Raw genomic sequence first — 27,996 nt, 5'->3', positions numbered from 1 at the left:
TACAGCAGACTGGCGCAAGTAAAGTCATTCGAAATGAAATTTTGCTTGAAAATCATTTATGTTCTAACTAGGTACTGGGATTAAAAAATAAAAATTGAAACAAGAAAGGAAAAACGAAGAGGATTCTGGTAGTTGTAGTAAAATAACGTCATCGTGAAACACGATGATTTTTTGGTTTTTTTTTTACTACCACTACCAGAATCCTCTTCGTTTTTTCCTTTCTTATCTAAGTTTTGTAATGCCAGTGAGGTTTACAAACTGAAGGATCCTCTCATACTGGTGAAAATGGCCTATTACTCATGCTTTTGTACGAATAAACGCTCGTCTCATTAATGAAATAGACAGCAAAAAAGTCGTTTTTTCTCTTACAAAGGCGCGAAGCGCCGTAAGCGTGGATTCGTTTTTAGAGGGCACATTGTATTTCGTGGACTGGACTGGATTTGTAAGAAGCGGATTTATAATGAACGCGGACTTGTTTTACAAGTCCGCGTACGCGTTTTACAAATCCAGTCCTCTCCAGTCCAGTCCGTGAAATACAATATTCCTTTTTAGAGGTCCACAACAGCTTTGATTAGTTGCCTTAAATTCAACAAAAATCAACTAAAATCTGAAAGCAGCTTTTATGAAGGAAACAATTTTAAACTGTGTTTAACTAAACAGCTTTTAAACGTGTTTAAGCCTTGGTGTGAATGGGGCATAGGTTGGCTCGTCACGCAACCTTTCCTCTCCGGAATGCCGTCTCCTGACGACGGAGCCAAAAGGGCGTCTGCGAGGGAGGCCAAAGCTTTGTTATCTCGTTTGCCTGCTTTCAAGGATAGCAGATTATCGTATCAACAGCGAAGAAAACGACAGGAGAAGTTATTAGGTACGTACAACAAATTCATTATGTACAGATAAATGAACAAATCCAATTAGAAAAGTCACTAAGGCAATACTTTATTGTGAGTTAATTCAAATTATCTCTGAGTGCAGCTGAGTGAAATCATAGTCATCATAGCTGATAAGAAAAAAAGGGACAAGATAATTCCGAATCCCCACGTCTAGTCCCTTTCAGATACTTTTTGCAGACAAATTCGGCCAGTTGACCGCTAAGAAAACCACGTTTAATAAAGTTGCTAGTGATAGGGTAACATACTTTCAGGTTTTCACGGCCCTGAGTCAGTAGTTCGTGACCTGATTAATACGTTTCGGATTATGCGTGAACGTGTGGAATACAGGACCTCTGGATTGGTCTTTGAACTTCGCAAGGAAGGTCTATACAGCCGGCATGCAACCTCCCGTAAGCAATCACCTAAAATGACACCAACAACCAACGCTCTACGGTAAAACTCTAAAATTATGCTTCTATAAATTAATATGCAAATTTTATTAACCCCGAATTCAGCTGCGCGTGAATCATGTAAATCGAACTAATTCATATTGGTAATTGAGCTGAGTGGAGTGCAATTTGGTCTGAAATCATACGCGTGATTTCAAAATCAAACGAGCGCGCAGCGCAAGTTTGATTTGAAATCACAAGTATGATTTCAGACCAAAATTGCACGACACGAAGTTCAATTACCACTTAATTACATCCATTTTGAAATCACAGAGTATCATTCTCAATATTAATATTCTATTTGTGTTACTTCAGTATAGTTTGATTTAGTAATGTTGCAACAACAAAAAACTCGATCAAACGTCCTAGTTCCACCACTATGGCGGACATCCGTGATTCTAGTGACAGACTCCGCTCGTGTGTTGGTCGAAAAACACGAGAATCGACTGCTTTGTACGTTAAAGCATGTCTTTAATTTCATTTTTACAGGCCATGTCTACCCGTGTGTTAAGAACATTTTGGAGACTTTCATCGAGTCTGAGAAGATCTCATTCGTCTTCACTGACCTCAGCCAACATTTTTGAACGGCTGCCAAGAGAAGAACTGGTGACGAAATTCAAGTCAAGGTTAAGAGGAAGGCAGTTCCTTCCAGGCTCTTCGGGTGCGGATTTCCCAGAGTTCCTTGCAGAACCAAGAGATTCATTTCCACTCGGTGTGCGAGTTAAAAACAAGAACCAGTCTTCTCTCGCGGAACTGACTGTAAAATGTATGGAATTCGTGGAAGAGAATCTCCCCCTTTATCCCGTCATATTATTCCGTGGTCTACCAGCCAAGACCGCGGGAGATTTTTCCATCATTGCCAAGGCAATTCCATTCAAAAGTATGGAATACAAAGGGGGGAATGGGATTCGTCTCCCACTGGATAAAGATGCTCGGGTTTATGCTGCCAGTGAAGAACCCGATCTTTATACGATAGAAATGCACAACGAAATGGCTTACAGTAATTACTACTTTCCGTCCAAAGTAAGTGAGGCCGGATGTCGGCCTAGTTACACACATATGTTTCATATATTTACATGTATTTATTCATCCTTCACGGGTGTGTTGCAGGCTCACAATATGACCAGCTTCCGGTTGGCTTGATAGCTCAGTTGGTAGAGCACTGCGCCGGCGTCGCAGAGGCCATGGGTTCGAATCCCGTTCAAGTCTGAATTTTTTTCAGTTTCAAGCTTTCTTTTCGCAACTGCTTTAGTTGCGTAGTAACTGCGAGGATCTTTCTTCTGTTTGACACTGTAGTTATTGTCTGGCCGTTTCTTCCCTCTAGCCACTGTGAATGGCTTACGAAAGTTAAAACAAACAAAACTAACTCTTGATGCCTTAGAAATAATGCGAACTCTTTTTCCTTTTTTTTCACCCGCCAACACCTCGAAATGTCTGCTACTTACTCATATTTCATTCCATCGTTCCAGTAGACTTCTTGCTCCCTAGCTTTTATTCGCAGTTTCAGTTCACTATCTCCCACCCCCTCCCCGCTCCCACCCAAGAAGAAGGCGCAAAATAGATTCTCCTCGCTAGTACTTTTAAGTAAAATATTACACTTTTCGTAGGTATTTTTTTACTGTGCGAATGAGCCAGCTGATGGTTGTAGTGGTGAAACACCGATGTTGAAAGGCAGCGAAGTTCTTTCCAGACTGGATCCTGATGTTTTGCAGAAGCTAGAAGACAAACAAATCCGATATGAGCAATACATGCCTGAGAGTACATCTCGGGATGACTACATAACCTGGCGAGAGGCTTTTATGACGGAGAACAGACAGGTAGAGTACGCTCTTGAAAATCGTAACGCTGTGTTAGAAACAGTCTAGTCAACCCATCGTGCTTCTTGTCGGCGCGCTATAGCCTGCGTGATATAAAGCTGCTTAAAGGGGAGGGAGAAAGGAAATGTCTTTTATGGCTGATTCTTCAATAATAATTAGAGACATTGATAGATTTGAACACGAGTACGAGATTACGAACAAGTACGACTTTTCACCTGTAGTTCGCGTGTTTTAGATAAGTACTTGTTCCGATGTTTCTAGGGTTCCTTATCAGAAACGTGATTTACACGAGTGTCGTGTCTCAGCACAGTCTTGTAGTCTGGGTTTATGGTAAATGTGTTATAAGCAAGCAAGCAACATTGCCTCTGGTCGATTGGTTAGTTTTGCGGCAGAGAAACCCCCCCCCCCCCCCCCGCAATCGATATAGGATTTACATAATCTCGTATCCAGATCTCCCACGGTCGCATTTCGACATTCCCGAACCGACTACTGAGATCGGGGTACGAAATTAGGGTTTACACTCTCGTCTCTTCCCATCACATACTCTGCGCCTAGTTTCTCTCGTAAATGTTTTTTCTTCAAACCCTCAAATCGAACAAATACATAATTCAAATAAACTATAACAGAGACTAGGAAGCATTTCAAAGCCATAGGCATTCCCATCGCGACAATTTACCTTGGTGTGAACATACAAGCGGGCTGTGTGCATAACTAATACGGGGCTCTTACCTTCCTAGGACGTAGAGGAGCAAGCAAAACAACAAGGCACCAATTTCAGGTGGGATTCAAGTGGCAACCTTTACTTATGGCGGAGCAAACCCGTTTGCATGTCACACCCAGTAAGCGGTGAGAAAGTCTGGTTCAATCAGGTTGCGACGCACAATAATTCATACCACAAGGCCAAGCCAACATTTATCGGGGCAGAAATCCCGGACGACAAATTCCCTTTCCACACTCATTATGGAGACGGAAGTGAAATTGAACCGGAAGTGTTACAGCACATACGGGAAACGTCATGGGCATGCGCGGTTGGTTTTAAGTGGAAACGTGGTGATTTGTTGGTGATTGATAATTTTGCCGCCCAGCATGGGCGGATTGGATTCATGGGTGACAGGAAAGTGCTTGTTTTTTTGACCGGTTAACTTTGGAAGGTGGTGTTTCGCGGTGTTGTTGGAAACCATAAAACGGAATCATCAAAATTCGATTAACTCTACTTGAAAACAATTCCTATCAGACAATGTCCAACACTTTTTTTAGTTCACACCAAAGAGTTTTCTTAGATAACAACTCCAGGACTGTTTATTTTAAAATATATTACGATATATCCCTGCAATAAATATTAACGTACATTACGTTTAATTTAAAGCGCCTGAAGCGCATTCAGTTTTTTTTTTGTCCCAAAATTTCGCGATTATAGTAAACATTTTTCCTAGTTGCCACACCGTTTTTCTAGCTTGTTCCAGGCTCGAGGATTTTGGTACGCAAACTTGCCAACTTCCTACAGCGCTCGCAATCACTCACTTTAAGTAATGGAATAGACCTTCTTCAGAAATGGCTGTCTCGGCTTTCGCGATGGGAAACCTCACAAATTCATATCGGAACCAAGGAGAGGGATCGTTACAGTATCGTCACTGTATCGTTAAGATATCGTCACCGTAACTCACTGTATCGCCATGGTACCATGGCATCGTAATTGCAAGTCTCTCTATCGTTTCTTGGAAGTCACTGTATCGTCACTATAAAACACGGTACCAAATCAAAATGCGGCTCTAAAACTCCACAGAAGAACTCAATGCAATCTCATGCCTACCTCAACATAGTTTTACAAATTATTATTCTTCAGGAGTCGAGAAAAACAATTGCAGCCATTTCTGAATGAGGTTTATTTTGGTAGCTGAGTTTTCAGAGTATAAAGCGATAATTTAACCCTAGCTATTTAATCCGTAGTGGTAATTAGCAGGCATGTTTTCCATCTCCGAGTTCAGTTTCTCTAATGCCAGTGAATCTTAAAATCTGGAAAGTTGGTAGAAATGATAGATATATTTTTTTCAGTGAGTGACACAGGCATACTCGGAAAAAAGAAAATCCGAGTTCTCCTATCAGGAGTCGAACCTAAGACCTTCCGATTACTAGTTCGGATGCCCTACCACTGAGCTACAGGAGACTCGTGAAGGCCTGTTATCTGTTATCAAAGAGCGGGTAACTTTACAGTGGAAAGATAGCTGTCCAGTGGATTTTAAAAAAAACATAACCCTCATCCTAATCACGATCATAAATAAAGCTCTGTATCATCTGGTAAACCGATCAGCGCTGGTGTCAACCAGTGGTGAGCCTTAAAAGATATCGAGTTATTAAAAAAATACCGGTATTAAAAAGTTCGTTTACACGAGAAAATAATCAAAAGTAAAACTACTTACAGAGATAACACACATATAAAAAGCTATACACCGCAGTTATGTTGTTTCTATGAACTCCAACTAATAATACGCGAGTCATCCACTGAATAGAGTTATCTGTTCTTTGAACAGCTGGGCCCTACCCTACATCCTTCTGTTCATACAAAACTAGAAAAGTTTAAATTTCTCGATGTTTTTAAGGAATTCGAGGAGAAGTACAACCGCTCCGATTATCTGAGCACATTTAATTTTGTTTAGCGCGTGATAAAAAACAATGTCAACTTACACCTCTTTTTTTATTGCACCTTGGTTAATAAATTACTATTACCTACTTATTTGATTTTTTACAATGACTTGGTCGGTAGATTTCTTTTCAGGACTGCAAAACTTGAAGAATTTGCTTCCTCCACTGACGACATTTCAGTTTTAGAGATCTCCGCTCTTTAAAGCTGAGAAAACAGTTGTAAATGTGGGAAGAGGCGTCCATCTTGATCACGTGCTTGTTAGCTATACTCTGGGCTGTCAAGTTGCCTTATTTGGAAATGTGCCACTCAAAATCTCAGTGACTTCCTGTGCGTGTAGCTTCGAAATACCCACCGCGGGTGCAGCTAGTGCTTTGCGACCAACATATTTGAGCTGGAAAAACAAAAACAAAAACAAAAAAACAGAAATAATCGTTAATAAATAAAGAAAGAAAGAAAGAAAGAAAGAAACGATTGTGATTATCGCAAGATGGTTCTTATAAATAAATGTATAAGGCCATTTACCTTGATTCCAAGAAGGTTCTCAAATCGCGGCGACACAAAACTCCAGGCTCCCATATTCCTATGTTCTTCTTGGCTCCAAACAAATTCTAAAATGGAAAGTACATAACAATGTATACATTGTAGATCTAGAGTGTGATCAACAACGGCGGGCAAATATGCTAACGTACGGAAAGCAAGAAAATGGTGCTACGTGCAAATAACACACAATCGTACAAGCATACAACGTACAACACGCAGGCGAGAGAACACTTCAAACGATGCGAAGGTTGCGATGCCAAGGGAAACATTCAACCTTGACAAGCGGGGGAAAATCTACAGCAGGAAAACATATAACCGGTGTTAAGGGCGGAAAAAACATAGAAAAAGTACCAAAAGTGGACAAACATTCAAACATGGTAAAACATACAAACATGAAATGCGCAGGAAAACTTGCAACGGGTAAAAGAGCAACTGCTACCAAACGTGCGAAAACGTGCAGCCAGTGCCGCGCGCGGGAAAACATGCAGCCGCTGCCAAGCGCGGGAAAACATTGAACTGATGCCAAGCGCGGGAAAACACGAAGCTGGTGCCAAGCGCGGGAAAACATGCAACCGGTGCCAACGGGAAAAAATGCAACTTGTGTCAAACCGCGTAATCGAAAAAACAAAGACGAACCGTTGCAACAGTTGCGCAAAACCATTCTGAATCCGAATTTCTCAGGGTGAATAAAAAATGTTCGGTTGAGTTCGGAGTAACTGTATGTTGAAAAAAACTCTTACCTTTTGCTCCGGGAAACTTTTTCATCTCTTGACGAATCATTTCAACAGGAAACGGACATAAGGACTAAGGAAAAAACATTAAAAAGTAGTATTTTTTTTAATCACCTCCGTCATTAATTAAAAGATATCTCCGCAAAAATATCACTTTTGCGCATTTTAGAAATCACAAAAATTAGGAAAGTACTGCCCAAAAGCTTTCAATTGAATGGGCACACTTAAGAATTTCAACCACTACTGCCTCGAAAGTAAGAACCACTTCCTATTTCAGTAAGAATAAAAAGCACCACTGCTCAGTATCGTTCATTTTCATTTTGTATGGTCACACTTTAAAAATATCATCCTCTAACACCGTGCAATAAACAGAATTACAGGAAAACCCTGCTCAACAGTTGTCAATAACCTCGTACCCAAACCACCCACGAGATTAAGTCGTCATTTGAGCTTTCGTCGAACTTGAGGATTTCATTCGCAGACTCACAAATTAGAACCACCCCAAAAAATAGATTGGAAAGAGTTGAGACCAGTGCAAATAAGCCGCTTACCTCAAGCCTTACAAGGGCTGTATCCATACTATTGGTCGCTTCTCTTTGCTTGGCGAGAGCATAGTAATGTTTACCGGAGCAGAACACCACGCGGCTCACTGAGGCACTATTAACACTGTCATCTCCTAGCACCGGTCTAAAATGGGTCTCTGGGCCCATTTCCTCAAGAGACGATACAGCAGCCTAGAAGGAGTTAGACAACTGAACGTTGAGTTCTCAGGTCCTATCCACACCAAAACGGCGTTTTAGTCCAGGAAACGCATTAAACGTTTTCTGTCTACACTATCGTTTTCTATCGTTTTTACCGTACACACTAAAACGCCCCCGCCCCCTCAGAAACGCTAAATACACAGTGGAGCTTGCACTTATTACCGTTGAGACGTCTTCGCTTTCAAACATTCCTCTTTTGGTTTGCACGGAGGAGAAAAGAGCGTTTTTAATTTTATCGGGATTATTGCGAACGGGGTTTAAAACTTCTCTAAAAGTGACCTAAACTGTTTAAATCGTTTATAAATGGGTCCAAATGGCCAACATTAGCGGTCTCATAATCTCCCGGGGAAAGACCCAACAAATTTAAACAGTGCTGCGCATCGAACAACTACGAGCTTAATCTCGTTATGTAGTAAACAATCTGCAAAGGGCGGAAATTGGAGCCGGCGATCGACGTCAAAATACGTAAGTAGTCGGCGGTCATGCTGGTAACATGAAAAGACTTTGCTATCTCCTTTCCTCCGCCGTACTGCTTGAGCAGAGTTTTAAAAAGCTATGAAAATAATTACAATTGTAATTTCGGAATCCACTTTACAGCAAACCAGACAGTAACTTTCACTTACCGGAAGTCTTAGAAGAAGTTTAGGTCCAACAACAATAAGTGGCTTACGGAAGTTGCGTACCATCTGTAGGAAGGAAAAGAAACAATGGTACAAGTTGCAACAGAAATCCACATTTGATGTTTTCAAAGGCAGTGGTGAAGTAAAAGTCATGGTAAATACTGTGACACCCATTTCAAGTCCGTCCAAATTGTTACCCATCCGGGAGGGAGTAGCAACACTCCTAAATGTTTCAACCCTATCCCACTCCACCCCCACCTCTAATCGTTTTCTCACCCCAGGCCCAACCCACACCTCAATTGATGTTCTCACCTGTTGTCGCAGCAAGTGGAAGTACTGCGCAGGCGTAGTAGGGTTCACTATGTACATGTTAACACTGTCTCCATCTGCTTCATCTTCCTGGCTGTCAGTCATCTTTGAAAACAAGACAAAGGTAACTGCACTTGGTGTATATTCCTAAAGAGCTACTCCAGATACTACAAAGTAAATGAAACGCTCTACCAGCTAACTAAGCAAGAACAATTCCCTTGTACGATAAAGATATGACGACGTTAAACTAATCAAAGTTTCAAAAGAAGGAACTTTAACATTTTAAACTCATAGGATATCAACAATGTACAATCCTCTGTGCGCGATGGCAGCTATTTGGTCGAATAACTGACACGACATTTACCTCAATAATCAAAATACATACCTGAAGAAACCTTTCCATTCTGCACGAAGAATGTTCAGGTCCCGCGCCGTCATATCCGTGAGGCAGCAACATCACCAAACCACTTTGTAGAAGCCACTTCGCTGCAACAGTCAAATTATAAGACGCAATTATTATCCACCGAACAAACTGATAAACAGAACAATGTCGGGAGATACACTGTAAACAGGACATATTATCCAGAGTTTGAGTAACCAATCAGCGTGCGCTCGCGCCACTTATAATATATACAGTGGAACCTCGATTTAACTACGTGCCAAGGGTGTCGGGAGATTAGTTCGTTATATCGAGGTTCTGTTCCATACATTTTAAAGGTCGAGCTGGAGAATATCGTTCGCTATAGAGTGTTTTCACATGACGTGACGACGGCCATGTTGGTGTCCCAAAACAAAGAAATGACGGCCATCTTGGTTTCCCAAACTTAACCTCTGGGAATTGAACTCTATTTTCTACAAATGGTTTCTTTTGTTTTTCAGTTAAACCAATATGGCCTGTAGTCACGTGAATGAAAACGCTCTATACTGAGGACTTGGTTATATAGAGGTTCGTTAAATCGAGGTTCCACTGAACAAACAACGTTAAAAAGAAAACAATTTTAAAAATGACAAAAGAAAAAATGAAGATTCTTAAACAAGTACGTCTACTCTTAATTCCATGTGGGTAAATCATTAAAAAAATACGGTAAATCAGTACGCTGGAAAGCAGCTACATAATTAATGTTATCCAAATGGATGAGTGTTGTTTGCAGCAACGGTTTCCCACCGTAATGAGCTACACTCTTCATAGTTACTAGTCTTTTTCGTGTTTGGCACAGCTTCAGTTACTCCCCGATAGAATCTGTCACGTCGCGTCCATCACAGCTTATTGCTGGTTTCTCTTCACCCCCCCCCCCCCCCACCCACGAGATAAATACATGAAGGTTGTTACTGACCCTCTCCTCCTGAAATAAACGTGTCGAGGATGATCTGCGCTCCATTGAAAAAGTCTCCAAATTGCGCTTCCCAGACGATCAAGTGATTAGGGTTCTCCACACTCATTCCATATTCAAAACCAAGACATGCTTCTTCTGACAAAGGACTGTTTACAACCTATAAGGAATAGATAGAGGATTTCAAAAACTCATTAATAATTATTAAGCCCATTGACCTATCAAATGGTCGATAAAACATCACGTGCAGTGGTTTTAAAACCCGATAAAACCTCCTCCATATTAGTATCTGGTGTTTAATGTTTTTCTCGTATGCTTATTTCCAACGTTCACAAAAGCATCATTGTTACGAACACTCTTGAAACACGCTTTTCCAGGAATGTTTTTGAAGCCGTTCAAAAAACTCGCAGCACGTGTTTTATTGGGCCTATAACCAACACCGGCTGCTCGCGTTTTAAACATTACATAGAGGATATTACACGGCGGCGCGAAGATAAACATTTTTTTTCGAGTGCCAAAAACAGCGCAGCGAGCAAAATATTGTTTTTAACACTGCTTGTTTAGCAATCCAGACCAAGCATTTTGAAAACCTTTGCCCGCATATTCACCATCTTCTACATTGCACTTGGCTCTGTTAGATCAAGGCTGGTTGTAGAAGAACAAATTTTCTTTAACAAGTATTTTTGGCAAATTTTTACTTGTTCGCGTCTTAAGGTTGAACAAGATACCATTACACTTGTTCTAAGCTGGAACGCCAGTTTTTAAAAAAGCGACTTTGACAATAAAAAAAGCGAAACAATTATATAAATCTTGCCAAATGGAGACTTCTCAAGGAAACATGGTCGGAGGTAACCAGTCTAAGGTGGTTAGTTATTTATGTTTATCTCGCTGTAAGGCACGCGCCATTAAACACACGGACCTCAAGGAAAGCCTTCTGTTGTTCAGAGATGTTATTCAACGGTACGAACATCTCATCTGTGGACTGATCCACCAGCATGGTATGCCTGTGGCTGAAGGTCCCTCTGCCAACGTCCTGTCCACTGAATCGTACTTGGTACCCTGTGGAGCGAGCAGCAGATTATAGATTATATTTCCGCCCCTCAATCGGGTCCGGGACTGAGGGACTTCCTCTCCAAGAAGAGTCCCTTATAGGCAGCGGGGGTTCGTTTCCCTAACAACGGCAAGTAATGGAGCCTAAACTGCTTACGGTGGAAACAAAACCTAACTAAACCCTCCTCATATCACTTTGCCGCGCTGGCAACTTGGTTTCATACTCAAGACAACACCGAGCGATGGCAACCGAAGTGGGTGAACTAAAGGTCGACCCGTTACTGTGGAACATGTTAAGTCTATCTACTTATTTGACTCGACTAAAATGATCGATAACGCTTTGGTTCAGGTTTTTTTTTTTAAGTTTTTTAAGGTTTTTTATTATTGTGCACTATTTCAATGGCTTACAACAAAAGGAAATTACAAAATATAAGAAAAGTAATATAAAGATAGCATTAAATTACATAAATGTGAAAAGTAAAATGTGCACAGTGACCAAAGGAGCTTAGGCTTTCGAGTTGGTCACTGCCACATGCAACTAACTGGCGTATAATGTGCAACTAAATAGAGCAAAAAAATTAAAGAATACTAAAAGTGCAATAATAGAAACATACTACAATTTTTACATAAAAAACAATCTTTCGGATCAAGGAAGATGCGACATGTGAATCAAACCTTATTTATCAATGACTAACCTTGATACAGAAGACTTCCAATAGCAAGGGCTTCCGCAGTGGCCCAGTCGATGCCATTCCCATTCTTGAGTTTCTTCAGCCTGGCTTCCACGTGCGTTTTCTTCAGATGTGGGTGAATGTTAAATGAATCTGGCGTCTCAACAGACTTGGCACCAACGTAAAGCAAGCCTTCTAGAGGAAAACCTTTGGGCAAAGATGTTTGAATAGGAAAGACAACATCACATGCTGAGTTGCTTCATTAAGTTAGAAGTACAAACATGTATGCACTGGAAATATCACGTGCAAACATTTCGGTTTTAATTTGAAAAAGCTATGTTAGGTTGACGTTTTGTGTAGCAGTGGAATCACTAAAGAGAAACAAAATAATTTTGGAGAAAATAATGTCTGAGCCCGGAACAAATAACTAAATATATAGCTGTGTCCGAGGGGAACGGGAAGGTTTAGGATAACCAAGTTCAAGGGCCTTTGGCGCTGTCATTGAAATTCAGCTGAACGTTTACAACTTTCATATGTTAGAGCGGTATTCAATTGAGTGTCGAAAGTAATTTCGCGTTTGGTTTGGTTTTACATTACCACGCTCTGTGATTGGTTAACAAAACTCGCGCCACTTTCTCAACCAATGAGAACTTATGGGAATCCAAACCAAAACCAGTCATGTTTTCCGTCGCCACACGCGTTTTCCCGCGCTTGCCGCCAGTTACATGTATTTGCTGCGAATTCTAATTGGCTCGTTGTGTTGTTTACATCTGTTGCGATTGGCCAGAGTAATAACTTTGGATTTGGTTTTACGGCACTCAATTGGAAACCGCTTTATTACAAATACTAAGCTAATAATTAAAGTTTAGCTCGAGGCTTACTTGTCATCTCAAACGTTTTCATAGGCAAAGCTAAATTACATGTGAGTTAGCAACAACTGTTCTACTCTTTTTGGGGTGGAAAGTGACTTCATCACTAACGACTAAATGAAAGCACATTTGCAATAATAAGCCGCGATATTTCACTTTTTGGGGAAACACTTGATCTATTTGGCCTCTTTTCTTGACAATTAACCACAGAGCGTGTGTGTGGGTACCCTGTTATCATTTTCACGGCAAAGTATGAGCGCGGGGTTCCTGTGCATATACCTGTGTCCCATGTGGTAATTTTATCTTCACTCGCCTGCACCAACCCTTTCCAATGTCCCTCCAGGTGGGTCATGTGTGGAGTAGTGTTGTCTGACACCTTTAACTCATCATTGAGAAATGCAGTGTAGTCAGCGGTATCCTTTGTTAACTCATCCTGGGTGACCACGCCCCTAGTTACCAGGCTATCTGAGTACTTGTCCGGTACACTCGCTCTGTTTTCTATCACTTGGTACATCATTGGTTGAGTGAACGAAGGATCGTCTATCTCGTTGTGGCCCCTACAAAACAAAAGTGAATGAATGTAAATATATGGAACATATATTTTGAACTGCGGACGAAAGATCAAATAGAAGAAAGATCCTCGCAGTTAGTACGCAACTTAAGCAGTGGCGAAAATTTTATTTGATCTTTCATCCGCAGTTCAAAATATATGTTTCATATATTTACATTCATTTATTCATCCTTCACGGGTATATTACGAACTCACAATATGACCAGCTCCCAGTTGGCTTGATAGCTCAGTTGGTAGAGCACTGCACCGGCATCGCAGAGGTCATGGGTTTGAATCCCATTCAAGCATGAATTTTTTTCAGGCTTTCTTTTCGCAACTGCTTAAGTTGCGTAATAACTGCGAGGATCTTTTTTCTATTTGAAAACAAAAGTTATGATTTAAACGTTTAACAATTTTTTACCAATGCAAGACGGTGGATGTCTACGTTTTTAATAGTAAGAGAAAAACGACTACTTAAACAAGTCACAAATTGCAGTGATTCACACCATACTATGGGCGATGTCACAGCTCTCGTAAGGTCTCACGTGATTGGCCTGCAATCCTTCTTTTAACCGACACACCAAATAACAGAAAAATACCCCAACCCTGAAAACAACAGCAGCTGTTAGCCGCTACAGTACTGCATACTATGTTACACTTACCATCGTCTGTAACATAGCATATCTACTATAATATCCTTTCTATATTTCATTCTGTATTCCAAGGAAAGTCGACACGCTCGAACCACTTCCTACAAACACAACAACAACGACAACATCAACAACAAACTGGGCATGAGTGACTTTACCAGTGACGGTTGCTTGAAAAGAAAAGCTTGTAATGTGATGTAAAGTTTGTTTTCAAAGTGAACATGACGATGGTAAAGACAAAAAGATCATCCTGGCGAGAAGATATAGTCCACAAGAAAGGTTCCAGCTGCATTCTCAGTTGCCTAAAACCTCGAAAAGGGGGTTGTTTTATATTTTTTTGGCCAGTTTTCTATCTTTTCACATTTTTATTGTAAAGTGCCCGGACTAATGCTCTCATGATCTTACAGCAGACTTGAAAGAAATTATTTATAAAAAAAACGATTTCGAAATTAATGCAATTTTCTGAGAAAAAACAAACAAACAATCAAGGAAGCATATTAAACAGCATGCCCAACGCACCTCAGGATTATCCCCATTGACATGCAGCACAGGACAACCAATAATTTTACCAATATCACTGCTATACAGAGATGACCTGCAAAATGGAGTCGTGAAGTTTCAGCAACACAGTCGTGCAAATTAAAAGATGGGCTGACAACATTCTACTTAATATTTGATTTCATTTCCTTGTATTACAAGAATTTAACCAAGTCTTCAAATATAAATTCTATGCGCCAAATTAATAACATGCTGCCTAGAAACGTCTTTCATTTCGAATGGTTTATCCCTACTCTTTTTATTACAAAACGGCCTCAAGATTTTTGGTAAAATAGATAACATTTTTAAAGGAGATAAGGAAACTTATAACTTTAGTTTTTTCTCAAGTGTTATCAAAATTTCAAGTGAATTTTCCTAGTTTTCTAAACCCAAAAAAAAAAATTTCTAAAAACTACAAAAAAATTTGCGGAAATTTCTAAAAACAATTTTATACTTTTTTTCATAGAACTTCGAGTAACCTAAGACCATCCTTGAAGACCAAGGCGGGGACAGATAGTGGGAGAGGGGAAAAAGTCGAAATGGGTGGGGAAAAAATCAAATAAAGTAAAGTCAGGAAGAAAGATCAAAGCCAACCTTCCTTCACCAAATTTTTCAACTGCCAGTATGGACTTTTTCCTTCCCCCCACTATCTGCCCCTGGGTCTCCAACTATAATCCAAGACATGACAATCAATGTAAGCTCTTTCACTGATCAATAAATTTTACCTTCCTCTCTCCCCTGGTGTTGTGAAACCAAGCTGATTGTTCACAATCAGATGGATTGTACCACCAACACTAAAATGTGGCAAATTTGCTAGACAAAGTGTCTCTGCTACAACACCCTACAAAATACAGAATGAAGATCACCGTCATTTATCCTTGTCATTCCAGGACCCAATAGGCTCACTTGGCTAATTTTAGCCAATAATTTTAGATAACCTCATCATCATCATCAATATTGTCACCATTACCATAACAAGCTTCATACCGGTAACCACCAATATAACCAACAACACCATTGTGCAATCTGTAGCGTTACCATCATTATCATCATCACCAGGACCTTTATCATCTGGAACACTACTGACAATTTTTGCCATCATCATCATCATCATCATCATCATCATCATCACCATCATCACCACAAAACCACCAGCGTAAACAGAACAAAGCTACACTGTGATTGTTACCTTGTCCTACTGACTCTGAAGTGATTATGAAGAACCATTCATACCTGAGCAGAAAATGCAGCATCGCCATGTGCCATAACACTAAGAACCTAAACATGAAAGCAAAATTTCATTTTTAAAACTCATTGGCAATATATGAGCTTGGGAACAAGTGCTTTAAAGGTGGTGGAGCAAGGCAGAATTCTGGTGGCAAGGAGGTATCCATGGCAACCCTGCAAATGGCAATCACCAGACACTGTTCCACTGAGCAAGTTGGTGGAATACTTACCTAATACCTTCCAAACCAGGGGGTGGGAGTAGAGCAGATAATGCTATTGCTGTTAGCTAAACCAATGCTAAAAGCAAATTTACGACACTTTAATAAGCACTGCACGTAAGACAACTGCACATGCAGTATATGAGTCACAGGGAGCCCCTTCTAGAACTATCAAGCTACCCCTGCAGTGTCCTGAGATTTGGGAAGACCGCTGACTGGGATTGTTTTGGGGTTAATTTTGCCTAAATTACATTATAGCCATATACAATTACTTGACCGGGGAATAATGCACACCACAACCCCTCTTGGAAAAAGCTTTAAGAGGTTTACAGTGGTGACTACAGGTAGACTGTGCTTAATGATAGGAAACTGACCTTGTCACCTAATTGGCAGTCCGGGAGATCACTATAACAACCATCTTTCAGCGTCAACTGCCGACCCCTGACCTTCCCTGTCACAACAGGATTGACTGCTTCCAAGTGGGAAGGGTTTGGCAACATGGAAATGTGAAGAGGTAAATCACGGCCATAGTTGAGATCCACAGAACTATCTGTAATGGGAAAACAATACAAGAAAGAAGCATGATTATTAGTACAAATGTCAACAAAATTCATGAATTTATATTCATGAACAACAATGATAAATGAATAAATGAAAAGGAATCAATTTTTCATGAAATGAACTTACACAGATGTGAGATGACATCTCCAATACCTTGTGCCCCAGGAGGAAGTTCGGAGTTACCCTTCATCTAGATGATGAAAATGTTATATTCATGAATAATTATAACATTGAATTGATTACCACATCATAGGATCATGGAGGGGGGGGGGGGGGGGTTGAAAGTTAAAGCCAATAGCATTTTACCTAGGAAGTTTCCTCCCCACCCACCCCCCCCCCCCCCAAAAAAAAAAAAGGATTTCCTAGAGTAAGACTATATGGGACTACAGGGAGCCAATAATAATAATAATAATAATAATGATAATAGTAATAATAATAATAATAATAATAATAATAATAATAATAATAATAATAATAGTAATAATAATAATAATAATAATAATAACAATAATAATTAATAATAATAGTAATAATAATGACAATAATAATCAACATCACTGAGCTTCAAAAGATTACTTTTCTGAATTTTGGCTTTCTGGGAATGGCTCATATTCTTAGGAAGGTTAAATTTTCAATTAAGTGAACTCTTTAGTACCTGAGGACCATGGTTTGGCCTCGGTGCTAAAGGGCACAAATAGGAAAACAAGCAATCAATTCAAAGCTGGCTACATGTATTTTCACACCCAACTTATCCATCCAGGCATCTTGTATGGTCATAATAGTCATAATAAACACTTGTACAGTGCACTTTCCATGTTGATATTCAATCTAATCCCAGCGATGACTTGTTTATAAATGCATGTTAAAGACCTACACAGCAGGGTCCGGATAACCAAGATTTCTGTGACACTAAAGATTGTTTCCACTGGTATGGCAAAGAATGTAAGTTTGATTCCCAGTTAATAGGCATTAGCAAACTGCAAAATTCATGTATCAGTCCCTACCTTGTTAAACATCTGAGTTGCTGGATATTTCAAAAGGCCAGACAGGAGATTCAAACGTCCACGATGTGGCATACCTAAAACTAACTCTTGAATTTCACCTGTTAAATGATGAAAACAAAATAATTAAAAAAAAGTCAATATAGGTTTTGTGTTACCAACACTAAAAAAAGTAGGGGAACTGCTTGCTCAGGGAAGCACTGACTATCTACCCTGACACTCAAATAAACAAAAAATTCAAGACTTAACATAACTTTTCATAATTGATTTAAGGGCTGAGTGCATATCCATCTTAGGTTTAATTTTAGGTTGATGTTTTGTTTTGCTCAAAAATGCCTGAATTTTTGTATGTGGTCTTCAAATCAAAGAACATCATGTTGTTGTTGTTGCTGTTGTTTTTTTTTTTTTGCTCCAAAGCATCATTCTGTTTTAATTTCCACTTTTTTCCTTGCTTTACTAGAAAATTAAGAAGACATGTCAACCATAGCCTGTGAACAGGCTCCTATGTGGGGTTTAGGGCGAAAAGAAAAATTGGCAAGCGGAGCGAGCCGAGCGTGGTCTCCCCGAGACCTCACTCGGCTTGCTCCGCTCATCAATTTTTCTTTTCGCCCTAAACCCCACATGGGAGCCTGTTCACAGGCTACGTCAACCATTGAAACAAACTCAGACCAAAGATCTCTGACTAGATTGAAGGCCAAACAAAAAATAGGCATTTTTGAGCAAAAAAAATAAAAAAGACCTAAAATTTGACACAAGATAGTTGTGCACTTACCGATAGCCCTTTAAGTTCGTTAAACTTTAACGAGCAGTCATCATTTACCAAAAATTATGCTTACAATATGAAGACTGCAAGAAGAGTTCATCAAAAAATGCCATCATGCTTTCTGCCCCTTCGGCACCATATCGCTTCACTGTTGGGAACTTCTTGCCAAGAAAGTTGTCAAATGCCTGATAGAAAAAGAATTTGAATCATGCTAAAAATGACAACAAACCACCGTACAATAATAATCTAAAATTATCAATTCAGGTCCAGCCAGGTGTTAATATGTGAACCCCTCATTCGAGCATCCATTGCTCATCGACATGGACTGAGAGCGGTACTGTTGACATTATCTTTCCATCCAAGAGAGAGAAGCCAGGAATGTGAGAATCATTCTAAACTACATGTACTAACAATGGCATGATCCTCAATGCTGGTAAATCAGTAAATCATTCTTAATTCTCAAGTCACTCTTGCAATGTCAGTATCTTTTTAAGTAAGGTAACAACTTACAGTGTATAACCTCACAGCTTGCAGTCTAGAACTGTTTAATATTATACCACTGCAATAATCATTAATGACAGGATTTCCTGGTATGCTGAGTCCTGTACCTGAGATCTTAACAGCAGTTTAGCCAAGTGAGTCTGTCTGTCTGTTTCCAGTGTCCAATGGACACTCTCTTCAATTAATCCTGCCAACCAAAGCCTCTCAGACTCATCCTTAAACACAAAAGAAAAGATAACCACTTAAATTGAGTTAATTTGACTTTAAATGATTGCTTAAAGGAACACCATCTACTGTAGCTACCATACGAAACATCTCCATGAAGGTGGGACACATCAGATACATGTAAACAATCACTTAACAATCACTTAACCTCCCTTGAGAAGACACAAGTCATTATCTGACTGTAGGTATCTAGAGGGTATACCTCCCATAAGAGAAGGCACTCAATTAGGGACAATAATGATAACTGGTAAGCTTGGATCAGACTGTGAGAATTCCAGTGCAAATCGTTATCAATGATTTTGTGAGTGATGTTATACTGCAAGACCAGGACTACTGGTACCAGTGAGAGGAAATCTCCCAAAAGGGACACCTTCCATGGAAGGACATGTACACACCTAGTATTGTTGTACGATAATGGTGTTGCCTTAATTGTAGTAGTAGCAGTAGTAAGCCTTTATTTCAACACGATGAGTCTTAAAGCTAAAAGCTTGTGGGGTGGTGTGTAATGATAACAATGTAATAATAAGTAAAAAAGTTAAAAAACTGCTGACCTTTAAAGAACCTGATATATATTTACAATAATTATTTAAATGTCAAAAAGTGTTCAAACTGTGTTCGAGATGCCACACAGTTGAGGCGGACACTACGTTGAATTCAAAATCTTTAATGTAGTGTTTTGTTTTCAATCGCTGTATCAGTTTCCTCTGCTTCAGCTGTGGAACTCCACGCTCATTAAAACTGACAGTGTTTCATAGGATAGAGCCCCTATAAGTTCGAGCGAGTCCTTCATATATCTAGGGTTAAATCTGGGTACAAGAGAGCAGTCTTTTCCCTGTAAATTGTGGGAAATGTCATGGTACAGTGATTTGATGGTAAGTAATTTACTTCTCAATTACCACAACATGCTGAACTTCTAGAGATAACTGCCTACAGTAGGTATCTTGTAAGTGTTTAAGAATCTCTGCAAGGGAGGCTTTTTCCTGGCCATTACAATGCAACAAACCTGGTACATGAAAGACAAAAAAAAAAGAAGATTCAACAGCATTACTTTGTGAGATATCTAGTAAGAATCTGCTGGGTGGAACCACAGTGATGCCAACTCTCCCGCTTTTGGCGGGAGACTTACGCTTTTTTACCTCGTCTTCTGCTCTCCCACTTTGGTACATAAATCTCCCGCTTTTTATGTCCACTATAAATATCGAATACTGAGTAAAAAATAAAACAGACTTCCTCCTGCTGGCTGCCCCTGAAGATTTCTAGATGTCTCCAGATTTTTGTACTCCGGGGGTTGGCAGGTATGGAACATATTCTAACCATGGTACAATAGACCCCCTCCCCCCTCCCCCATGGTGTGCCCTATCTGAAACCTTACCACTAGTCAGTGATGCCTCCTATGCCCACAGCAAACGAAATGCAATTGGACTCTCCAATGAAATTACAAGAAGTACCCAGTGCTACTTAGTGGCAGTATTTTTTCCATCTTCGTCCTTTACAAGTTACCGTAATATTATTTACAATAGGCTCCTTTCAATAACCTCATGTCGAGGCTTAGAGGACAAAAGCAAAGTAAGGAAATTGAATATATAGTCATGATAACTCATTTCTGCTATTTGTATCCTCTTGGCCTTTCTGTAGTGCCCTAAATCCTAGTGTTCATAAGCACTTAGTTAGAAACAAGCCTTAAGGACCGTGCCTACTATTGTTACTGCGCATACGTTCTGCGCATCTCGAGATACTCGGGTTTCCTATGGGTGGTGCCTACTAATACAGGGATAATTTTGCGCGGTTTAAAACTATACGCAGAAAGCAGAACTTAGCAAGTGCTTTTGGTATCTCAAAAGAAAATTGGGGGTAGTTATGCATTTTTCAGAGATATTTAAGCTTCAATTTAGGAAAAAAATCCCATACATTCCTTCATATTTTGGCGCTTTTTAGAGATATTATTGCTTAATTATCTCTGAAAAATATGTGGTTACCCCCAATTTTCTTTTTGAATTCCAAGAGGCCTTGCTAAGATCTGCTTTTCCCGCATAGTCATAAGCCGCACAAAAATACTTCGGTATTAGTAGGTACCGTCCTTAATTAGCTCTAGATATTAACTAAGTAAAGTACAGTATATGCACTCCATTAAAATACATGTACAGGTTACCTGATAATTTAAAGATCTTGTTAAGGTCAACACCATCCAAACCAAACCTTTCTAAAGAAAGCTCTTCTGTATCCCTGGAAGAAAGAACCAAAAACATTTTTTAAATGTAGGTATGGTGGGAAAAAAAACACAGCAGAAGTGATGATTTGGCCTCAAAATCCAAATTGCTGCAAATTATCTCCATTTTAGCGATGTTAACTTAGACAAGCAAATAATATATTATTTGACTATGTGGTTTCCACCCACGGTGTGCGACAAATGCAAACTGCAGACTTGCTGACCTGCAGACTTGCAGACTCGCAGACTTGCAGACCTGCAGACTTGCAGACTTGCAGACTCATTGATACTGGCCTTTCCAAATTCATTTTTAAAAATAATATTGTGTAACCTCTGGCATTCCACATCATGTGCTGTCCGCTTAGTACGCTTTTAAGGCTACTTGGCTACTTTCAGAGGACAACCGTAAAGACTTGCGCGACCTGCATACTTCCGGATTTTCGCGACTTTGGAATTTAACGAGAATTATGTGCTAGTGTTGTTGGTTCCATGGAGTGTTGCTGATTCCCTAGCTCGCGGCATTTAGTACGACCGAGGTGATATAATCCCTTGTGGAGGCATTTGTTGCTTACGAAATTTTAAGAGCTAAAACCTCGCACAGGGTTTTAAATTCAAACTAACTTTGGTATGGCGACCACCTGAGCAACGCGTCTACATATTTGTTTGCTATTCTAACTTTGAACTTGGATATCTCGATAACCAATCAAAATATCGGAAAAGCCTTATTAATGTCTTTTGAATAACGCTGTGCAGCTAATTCGTTCTTGCCCCCGATAAATTCAATCTAACAGGCCTCGTTCGTCGGAGCGTTTACCCGATCCTGATATTTTAGAATGTAAAATAATCACTAAAATTGTATTTTTTTCCAGAACTTAGCCCTTATTATGCTGTTTGCTATATAGTTTGACAACGTTTTCTCAAAACTGGCGCACGAACAAATTTAATTCCTGAACGACAACCGTGAAAGTAGGCAAGTATCAAAGCGTACCAAGCGGACAGCGCATGATATGGAATGGCGGAGGTTACATAATACTATTTTTAAAATGAATTGGGAAAGGCCAGTATGTTGAGTCTGCAAGTCTGCAAGTCTGCAAGTCTGCAGGTCTGCAAGTCTGCAAGTCTGCAGGTCTGCAGGTCTGCAGGTCTGCAAGTCTGCAAGTCTGCAGTCTGCATTTGTCGCACACCGTTCCACCCATGACAATGACAGCAAAAACAACTTTTAGCTATTTCTTTTTCCTTCCTTTTTACTGGGTTCTGAAGTCACACAACAAATTCACCCTTAGTGAATTAAGCTGTTATATAACCATGAAAAACAGTGTTGACTTGTTGGATTGGCTCAGCTGATACCCCTGGATTCATGCATGCTGTATTGCTCTGAATTAATGTTATCACACAACCACCTGGGGTTTATTCTAATATAACTTGCTGGGTTCAACAAAGCACATCCTCCTTTGTGGTAAAATTTTATGCACATGTACTAAATAAATGGACTTTTATTGATTCCACAGTACCACTCTCACAGTTGTGTAATTAAACCCAGCGTTGAATTTCAATGCTAGATACCTCTTGTAACCCCTGCCTTTGGCTATAGTTTTGAAAAAATAATGGATGTATTCTGTAACCCAAGCATTCAAGGAGGGATTAAAATGAAGTGAGCTGGCTCACCTTTTCAATGCATTTAGTGGATCTATGTCAGCACTTTTGTAACCATGCTCTCTATAAGCAGTCACCATTCTAGAAATGTCTGCATTCTTGATTCTGTTCTGTAGTGCTTCTTCACTACCTATAGTTAAAAGAGTGATGTCATTTAGAAGTTTAAAGGCTTGTCTTTGACCATGAACATGTGAAGAAAAAAGTTGTCATGAGAGAATCATGACAATTGAATCCAGAAGAATCCAGATTTCTACACTTATCAAAATCAGCAAGATGCACAATACAAATTGAAATCAACCAACTCTTTTGCACCAATTACCATTTCAAACAACCTTAGAGTTCTAACTGTCAAGTAGCTTACCTTTAAGAGTGACTTGTGGTGTAGGTCTGTAACCAAAACATCCGCTGTGTGCGTGGTATAATCTAACTGTACTGCGATTACTTCTTTGAACAACTTGACATAAATTTCTCAGGGACAATGCTGAAGTACCTCTCCACATATTGAACAGAGATGACTGCTGCTAAATGATGTTTTGTACTTCTACAGATGCATTACAAAAAGGAAGGGCTCTGAATCTGCAGTTAAAACATGGATATTTAAGAGATTAAGAATATGTATAAAGTTAAAGAATGGATGTGATGGGATATTTTAAGCATGGTGAATGAATGAGAATGATCAGTGTATTATTCAATGAGTGACACAGGCATACTCGGAAAAAAAAAATCAGAATGCTCCTATCAGGAGTCTAACCATAGACCTTCCAATTACTAGTTTGGATGCTCTACCACTGAGCTACGGGAAACTGGCCTTAGCTCCCACTAGTCTCCTATAGCTCAGTGGTAGAGCATCCGAACTAGTAATTGGAAGGTCTTAGGTTCGACTCCTGAAAGGAGCACTCAGATTTTTTTCAGAGTATGCCTAGTGTGTCACTTACATCATTCTCATGTATAAAGTTACTTGTCACCTTTTGTCACACTCACTCCTCTACTGATAGTCACTCTGGTACTGCATCCTCCCCTCCCACCAATTATCAGAAACAACATTTTTTATCTGTATCCCAACTACTGAACCATTCAATCATTCAGATACACTAACTTATTAAAACTCGTAATAATTACTAAAGTAAGCAATACATGAATTGCTTCCCCAGACAAACCATCTGTCTGGAACTTGAATAAATAAAAGAGACCTGTATCTTTTAATTCTAGACAGAATTACATAATACTTTTCATCAGTTTTAGTTTGTCTGATAACCCGTATTTCCTTGAGTAGAATTATTATAATTTTTTCTGGTCAAGACCAAAAGAGTGGGCAATTATGTGAGGCAAGTGATTATTTCCAGGTTTTGAAAAGTGTATTCGTAATGTATTTTAATTCTATGACGAACTAAAAATGATTGCTCAAGTTAGTCAAGACGGGTGCTTGATCTATAGTATCTGTAATCTATTTACATAAACGTAAAAGTTCATAACAGGGGAAGTGGAATTTGAAATAAGCTTAAACTAAAGTCCCCTCGAAGAATTCTAATTTATAACGCAACCAAGTGACTCAACCCAAATCCAATTCAACTCGTCCACCTAAAACTCGCGGATTCGTCGGTCTCTATTCGAACTGGGCACCCAATTCAAAGGAGAATATTTTTTTAAAAAAACAGTACAATGCACCAGCTTCAGAAAGACAGGAATTTCAATGATGGACCGTAAGTTTACATCACATGTACTACACATGTGTCGCAATCGAACGTTCATCCGGACCGGACACAATTTCTTGCAGTTCTTCCAGATGATCTTCTAGATGCCATCAATAAACTTTGGAGGTGTAACACTACGCATACACTTAAACTATGTAATCAGGAAGTAAAATAAGAAATTTATACTTACGTAAAACATGCAAAAGAACACAGACCGGCGCCAATTAGTGACCGCCGAGTTTCTAATAATTTTACTACAGCATTTCGAGCTGACAATCAATGATCGCCGGCTCATTCCTAGTCTATGGCTCCACCCACTATCCACCCCCAAGTACACCCCCTGGGTCTACCGGTGAATCCGTGACAAACTCAGCGCGACACTGGTAGTGACGAGTATATATCCCTGATTATGACTCCTGGTATATTTCAATTCAGGCTTCAAAGTATTTACTATTTTAATTTTTGGCAAAATTAAGGAGAAATAAAATGTCGCGTTGAATAGTACACAATACCCATCGACAATTTGTCAAGGACATGACAAGGGACATGAATGAAACGCTTCTTTCCCTACGATGTCTTCGGACGACTTGCCAGCCTTAATATCAAAATTGCTTAAAAAGAGAGAAAAATAGAGCCGACAGCAGTATCTCTGGACACTTTGCCGGAGCGTTGTACCATGACGATACACCACGAGATTTCGGCCCGCGGTTCGCTTATGCTAGCTGGAGATGGTTCCGCGCTGCTTTCCGATACCTTGTCCCCGACAAGACAGTGAGGGAGGGAAAAGTCGGCCCCTAGACCATATGAGACAGATCCCTTTCGTTGGCACCTCGGTTCCACCATACTGACTTAAACTGAGATTCAGCCATGTCATATATATGACAGTGTAGTAATATTGTCTTCCATGTGGTATGTTTTGAGGTTTGAGTATGCGCACGGGATAAAATGGTATAATGACAGAACTGAGGACGGCTCGTAATCGAACGACCTGTAGTCTTGGAGGTACCCCTAGTCTTGGACTCTTTTTACCTTTTTATTGCCGTTTTCCCGAAAACGATCGCTCTTTCAATGGATTGTTGATGATTAAGGGAATCAGGTCGTCACTCGAAGAGCTCTTTGAAAGCTGTTGCTATTTTTCTCTTTTTAGTTATTAAGTCAACACTTATTTACTGTGCCATGTAATGCAAGTGCTACGTTTGTTACTACAACAACTCAGATGCTACCTTTTGCCTCTTGATGTCTGGTGACATCAATCCGGTTTCTGCTTCGACTGCTGGTAAGATCAATTGGTTCGTGATGAATGCCAAAAGTTTAGTGCTGGGTGCTTCTGATACTTTGCCTGTCACTTCCGGAATACCTCGGCTCCATTTTAGGCGCTGTTATTTCTCATCTATGTAAATAACTTGCCCGATTCGGTCCTGAAGAGCCATCTTGCAAAGTTTGCCGATGACACAAAGATATATACACAAATTAAGTCTCAGGAAGATGCTGCGTATACCTACAAGCTCGGATTTACTTGCTGGCTAGTTGACTGACATCACAGTTACAGCTGGCTGGGAATTTCATTTTTTAAAAAGTCTTGCTCGCTGGCAGTGAAGAGCGAGTATTTTTTCCCAGGAACGTTGAATAGTAACCAAGATTGACGTGGGGACACTCAGCTAGTGTTTAGTGCAACATACTGGATTAATATTCTCTAAAAGGGTCGTTAGCTACTTCTGTATATTTTTAATCATTGCACTCTATTGTTTTCTTTCGAATCAACCCCGGGCTTATACAACTAATAACATGCCAATCCACAAGACTCTTCAAAGGTTGTCGAAGACTGAATCCTTTGAATATTCTTGTTCACATTAATTCAAGCGTTAAGCTGTGTGAAAGTCTATTAATATCTTCATATAAAACTTACAAAATGTCGCAAGTTTCACGGTCATTGTCGGTAACAGTAAAGTTCACGAAAAAAGAGACACCCCTCCCCCCCCCCCCCCCAAAAAAAAAAATGAAGTATAGACCCTTGAATTCACTCGGACAGGCAGAATAGGCATTATCGAATTTTTTTTCTCGAAAGACAAGCAAGCAAGGCTTACGCGGCTGGCTTCTTGCCCAAAAGCAGGCTACCAGGGAGCCTACTCCTTTGATTCCTATGAAAGGCATCCGTTGCTATCACGCAAACGTAAAAGTTTGGACTTTAAAAAGTCCTTCACGGGTTACAAACTTTAAAAGGACGGTGCGTACTTTTGTTGCTGCGCATACGTTCTGCGCATCTCATGATTCTCGGGGTGGTGCCTACTAATACAGGGACATTTTTGCGCGGTTAATCGTTTAAATCTATGCGGAGGAAGCAGAATTTAACAAGAGCTCTTGGTATTGGGGGTAACCATGCATTTTTTTAGAGATAAAAAAGCTTCACTTTTAAAAAAATGTTATACATTGCTTTGTATTTTACTGCTGTTATTTTATTTGCCAATTAAGTCTTCACTCTTCACTGCATGGTTACTCCCAATTTTCTTTTTGGATTTCAATAGCCTTTGCTAAGATCTGCTTTCTACGCATTGTCACAAACCACACAAAAATACTTCTTTATAAGTAGGCACCGTACTTAAGTGGATTATTTGTAAAACGGATAACCCTTTGTTACAAAAATCCCCGGCCCTTAATGAACCCGAAACAGGAAAAGGATGCTGGAAAAACAGGAAACGGAAGATCTGACACAAGTCGTTCTCACAAAGCGAGGTCTCAAAAACTTATCAAGCGCCGCGCAATCTGTAAACGTTTCAAAAAAATTCCTTTTTATTGCAAGTTATTGCAAATGTATTACAATTTGCGTCTGTCAGCAAGTTGTCTGACATTGAGGTTGAGAGGCGAAGGTATTATTGCAAACGCTGCATTTCTAGCTAGAAAAATGCGCAAGTCCAATAAACATTACAAAATGCATCATTACACTTGAAATTATTAATGATGCCGGACACAACCTTTGAGTTCTAACTGTCAAGTTTCTTACCCTAAAGCCTGGTTTCCATATGATCGCGGATCGCAGATCGCAGATCGCAATAAGGTCTGCGATCGTCTGCGATCATATGGAAACTACTTCTGCGATCGCGATCGCAGACGATCGCAGAAGATAGAACCATGTTCTATCTAAAGGCTGGTTTCCATATGATCGCAGACGATCGCACAACTTATTGCGATCTGCGATCTGCGATCCGCAATCATATGGAAACCAGCCTTAAGAGTGCAGTGACTTGTGGTGTAGGTCAGTAACCAGGACTCAGTTGTTCAAAGCCCGATTAAACTACTCCTGGGTTAACGTGAAGTTTGATTCGAGTTTAATTACTAATCACTAATTATTTTTCCAAAACACCTTTGCACCTCAGTTTTGACTTGAACTTTCCCTAAACTTTAGCTTAAAATCAGCTTCCAAAAACATTTTTAACCAGCGAGATGAAAACCTCGGTTAACTTTTAATCGGGGATTAGCATTTATCGGCTTTCGAACAACCGGCCAGAACATCAGCTGTGTGCATGGTATAATCTAACTGAACTGCGATTGCTTCTTTGA

The 27,996-nt window shown here is 39.9% G+C and overlaps 2 protein-coding genes and 1 non-coding gene across 3 annotated transcripts; 2 read left to right on the top strand and 1 right to left on the bottom strand.

The window, feature by feature from the left end:
* Positions 1-751: 751 nt before the first annotated feature.
* Positions 752-5,367, top strand: LOC146478463 (uncharacterized). The gene is made up of 4 exons (XM_085112042.1): positions 752-865; positions 1,808-2,341; positions 2,926-3,135; positions 3,873-5,367. Exons 2-4 carry the CDS (start codon positions 1,811-1,813, stop codon positions 4,275-4,277), a joined length of 1,146 nt encoding a protein of 381 aa, XP_084968168.1. The 5' UTR covers positions 752-865; positions 1,808-1,810; the 3' UTR covers positions 4,278-5,367.
* Positions 2,455-2,527, top strand: Trnaa-ggc (transfer RNA alanine (anticodon GGC)). Its single transcript has one exon. It is a non-coding gene; the product is annotated as a tRNA-Ala (tRNA).
* On the bottom strand, positions 4,407-24,718 carry LOC146478462 (2-oxoadipate dehydrogenase complex component E1-like). Its single transcript, XM_085112021.1, has 25 exons — positions 24,632-24,718; positions 23,112-23,326; positions 22,763-22,880; positions 21,041-21,114; positions 19,788-19,894; positions 18,774-18,881; positions 18,239-18,350; positions 17,406-17,503; positions 16,528-16,591; positions 16,215-16,390; positions 15,629-15,673; positions 15,121-15,236; positions 14,378-14,453; positions 13,871-13,959; positions 12,938-13,215; positions 11,814-11,996; positions 10,988-11,127; positions 10,072-10,228; positions 9,123-9,223; positions 8,741-8,842; positions 8,432-8,494; positions 7,599-7,781; positions 7,057-7,120; positions 6,299-6,384; positions 4,407-6,167 (listed from the first exon to the last, which is right to left on the bottom strand). Exons 2-25 carry the CDS (start codon positions 23,248-23,250, stop codon positions 6,054-6,056), a joined length of 2,793 nt encoding a protein of 930 aa, XP_084968147.1. The 5' UTR covers positions 23,251-23,326; positions 24,632-24,718; the 3' UTR covers positions 4,407-6,053.
* Positions 24,719-27,996: the final 3,278 nt, after the last annotated feature.

Source organism: Pavona decussata, unplaced genomic scaffold, assembly GCF_977016875.1.
Source record: "Pavona decussata unplaced genomic scaffold, jaPavDecu1.1 SCAFFOLD_64, whole genome shotgun sequence".
NCBI lineage: Eukaryota > Metazoa > Cnidaria > Anthozoa > Scleractinia > Agariciidae > Pavona > Pavona decussata.
Note: the sequence above shows the minus strand (reverse complement) of the source record. Positions and strands in the feature narration are given on the sequence as shown.

Excerpts from the sequence above, each read along its gene's own strand:
- LOC146478463 (XM_085112042.1), top strand. The coding sequence starts at position 1,811 with ATGTCTACCCGTGTGTTAAGAACATTTTGGAGACTTTCATCGAGTCTG. Across the intron at positions 2,342-2,925 it reads ATTACTACTTTCCGTCCAAA|GTATTTTTTTACTGTGCGAA; the intron begins GTAAGTGAGGCC and ends CACTTTTCGTAG. Across the intron at positions 3,136-3,872 it reads TTATGACGGAGAACAGACAG|GACGTAGAGGAGCAAGCAAA; the intron begins GTAGAGTACGCT and ends TTACCTTCCTAG.
- LOC146478462 (XM_085112021.1), bottom strand. The coding sequence starts at position 23,250 with ATGTGGAGAGGTACTTCAGCATTGTCCCTGAGAAATTTATGTCAAGTT. Across the intron at positions 21,115-22,762 it reads CCACTAAATGCATTGAAAAG|GGATACAGAAGAGCTTTCTT; the intron begins GTGAGCCAGCTC and ends TCTTTCTTCCAG. Across the intron at positions 11,997-12,937 it reads AATTACCACATGGGACACAG|GTTTTCCTCTAGAAGGCTTG; the intron begins GTATATGCACAG and ends CTTTGCCCAAAG.